Raw genomic sequence first — 2,192 nt, 5'->3', positions numbered from 1 at the left:
ATATAACATTTTAGACACATTCTAGACAGTTTATCAGCTAAAAAAAAGTTAATTTAGGGGTAAGTTACTCATTAAGAACAAAATAATGTGCATGACCAAAAATGCAAATGTTGAAAGACATGATTTTTGAAAAATTGGTCTGCAACAGAAAAGTTACCAATTATTTTTACCAGCTAAGCTCTAATAGTGAGCTCCTACCTGYAGACAGGTGAGCTGCATGAGGAGTAATTAATCACTGACCTGCAGGCCTCTTGGTGAGGTTCAGGCAGTCTGCGTGGTAGACTTTGGGGCATCCAGGTTTCTTACAGGAAACCATCTGTCCTCCGTCCCCACAGCTGAAACACTCGTCCTCTCTCTCTTTGGTCAACACCACCTTCTTCCTCCTCCTGCCGTGGCCTCTCCTCTTCAGCCTGCGACCTTTGTCCTCAGATGGAGGATTGTTCTGTTGGGAGACCAGAACGGTTGGGGTGTTGTATTTCAGAAAAGCGACTGGGCTTCGGTTCGTGTTGCTCACCTTTGGTCTGACGCCCAGAAATCCACTGCAGTTTGGTGCTCCACATTTACACACCGTCTTCCCGTTTCCCAAACACTCCAGGTTGTAGTTGAAGGTGAGCTCTGTGCCTGAAAAATAGATCAAGTTTAGATTTCAGATTAAAGAAACATTATCAGGCAGTGGAAAATCTGCTGTTGACAAAAGAAGACAAAAAGCTGAAAGATTTTTACTGACAAATCATCAAAAACCATCATTTAAAAAACTAAATTTGTTCAAATTTAGCATAAACGTGGAACAAGAAAGCAGAAACTGAGTTGTTAAAGTTAGAATGATTAACAAAGGTAGCTAACAGTAATTAAAAGCTAAAAATCATCAAAACAGTAGCTAAAAATGGGACCAACAAAATAACTGAAAGCTAAGCTAACAGTAGCAAAACTGTAACTACATAATAAAAAAAAACCAGCATCTAAAACCTAAGACCAGCAGACTGTAACTAAAAGTGGAAACAAGCTAAATAGGAGGTAAAAGTTTCAATTACCAAAAGAGTAGCTAAATGCTAAGACCAGTAAATAAGTAGCTAAGTTAAAATGAGCAAATCAGTAATTAAAAGCTTAGAACAACAAAACAGTAACTAAAAGCTAAGACCAGTAAATCCATGTTTTTTTTTAAAATGTGGGTTTAACATTCAATTCAGTCTAAAATATTTAAATAAAGGTAAATTTTTAAAAACATATTATAAAAACAAAAAGTTGTAGTTGTAATGTCCTGAAAAAGCTGAACATATTGATTTAGTTGTTAAAAACAGCTGCAAGTTTGTTGAACTGGTTACCATTTAAAAAGTATGTAAAAAGTTATAAGGAAAACAATATTCTGAAAGCTGACTCAGCATTATTATTATTCTGACCTGCAGTGATGTCCACAAGAGCGAAAAGTCCCACGCGTGTGTCTCCGCTCACTGTCCACTTCTGAGTTTCACAGTTGGGCTGACAGCTGTGGTTCATGAAGCGAGCCTCGTTGCCCTTTGGCCCGGCATCGATTATTCGGTCCTAAAACACAGAATGTCTTTTCTTTAACCCAGTCAGGTGTTGTGGACCTGGCAGTCTGTGAGGATGCAGAGTGCTGATGTACCTTGTTCAGAGTCAACATGTAGAAGTTACAGATGTCGTGCTCTTGTGCGTGTTTGATCCTAGACCTGCACTCCTCCTCGTCGATCACCTCCCCGACGTACTCGGTCACGAAGTGGCCCTGACGGGAACACAGAGGAGAGCGTTCAACAACTCGCCACAGCTAATGTCGTAACGTCCCGACGGAGCTGACCTTCTTGATGTCGTGGACGCAGCGAAGCCCCCAGCCTCGAGAAAGAGTCCTGAAGATCTCCACCTGGCTGTACTGACGCTTGGTGAAGGTCTGGTTGAGGCACCGCTCGCCCGCTGGGCAAACCTACAGGTTCAGGGTCGTTAATGTATGTTGTGGTAAACACCTGTGAGGCATCAGTAGCTGCGTTTCCATTCACCATGAAAATGCGCAAATTAGAATTTCGCAAATAAATTTGCTCAATGGAAACCCGTCAATTTTGAAAAAAATTATGTTTTTCGACAAAATGTTTTTGCGCTAGTGTAATGGAACTAATACTTTTATGTTTAAGCTAGTAATTCATGACATCCTTTAATGACCTAGGTTTTCATGACATTCTGTTCAT

General features: G+C 40.4%; 1 protein-coding gene across 1 annotated transcript in view; it reads right to left on the bottom strand.

Moving 5' to 3' along the window:
- The window catches only part of nsd1b (nuclear receptor binding SET domain protein 1b), a gene marked incomplete at its 5' end in the record, with an annotated part of 29,527 nt that overhangs the window by 6,057 nt on the left and 21,278 nt on the right, over positions 1–2,192 (bottom strand). The window contains 5 exon segments of the mRNA XM_014029067.1: positions 241–442; positions 515–621; positions 1,398–1,539; positions 1,622–1,738; positions 1,811–1,933. Of these exon segments, the coding sequence (XP_013884521.1) occupies positions 241–442; positions 515–621; positions 1,398–1,539; positions 1,622–1,738; positions 1,811–1,933 (691 nt within the window).

The sequence above is a fragment of the Austrofundulus limnaeus genome, unplaced genomic scaffold, assembly GCF_001266775.1.
Source record: "Austrofundulus limnaeus strain Quisiro unplaced genomic scaffold, Austrofundulus_limnaeus-1.0 Scaffold848, whole genome shotgun sequence".
Taxonomy (NCBI): Eukaryota; Metazoa; Chordata; class Actinopteri; order Cyprinodontiformes; family Rivulidae; genus Austrofundulus; species Austrofundulus limnaeus.
The sequence above is the reverse complement of the archived record's forward strand: the minus strand, read 5'-3'. Positions and strand labels throughout refer to the sequence as shown.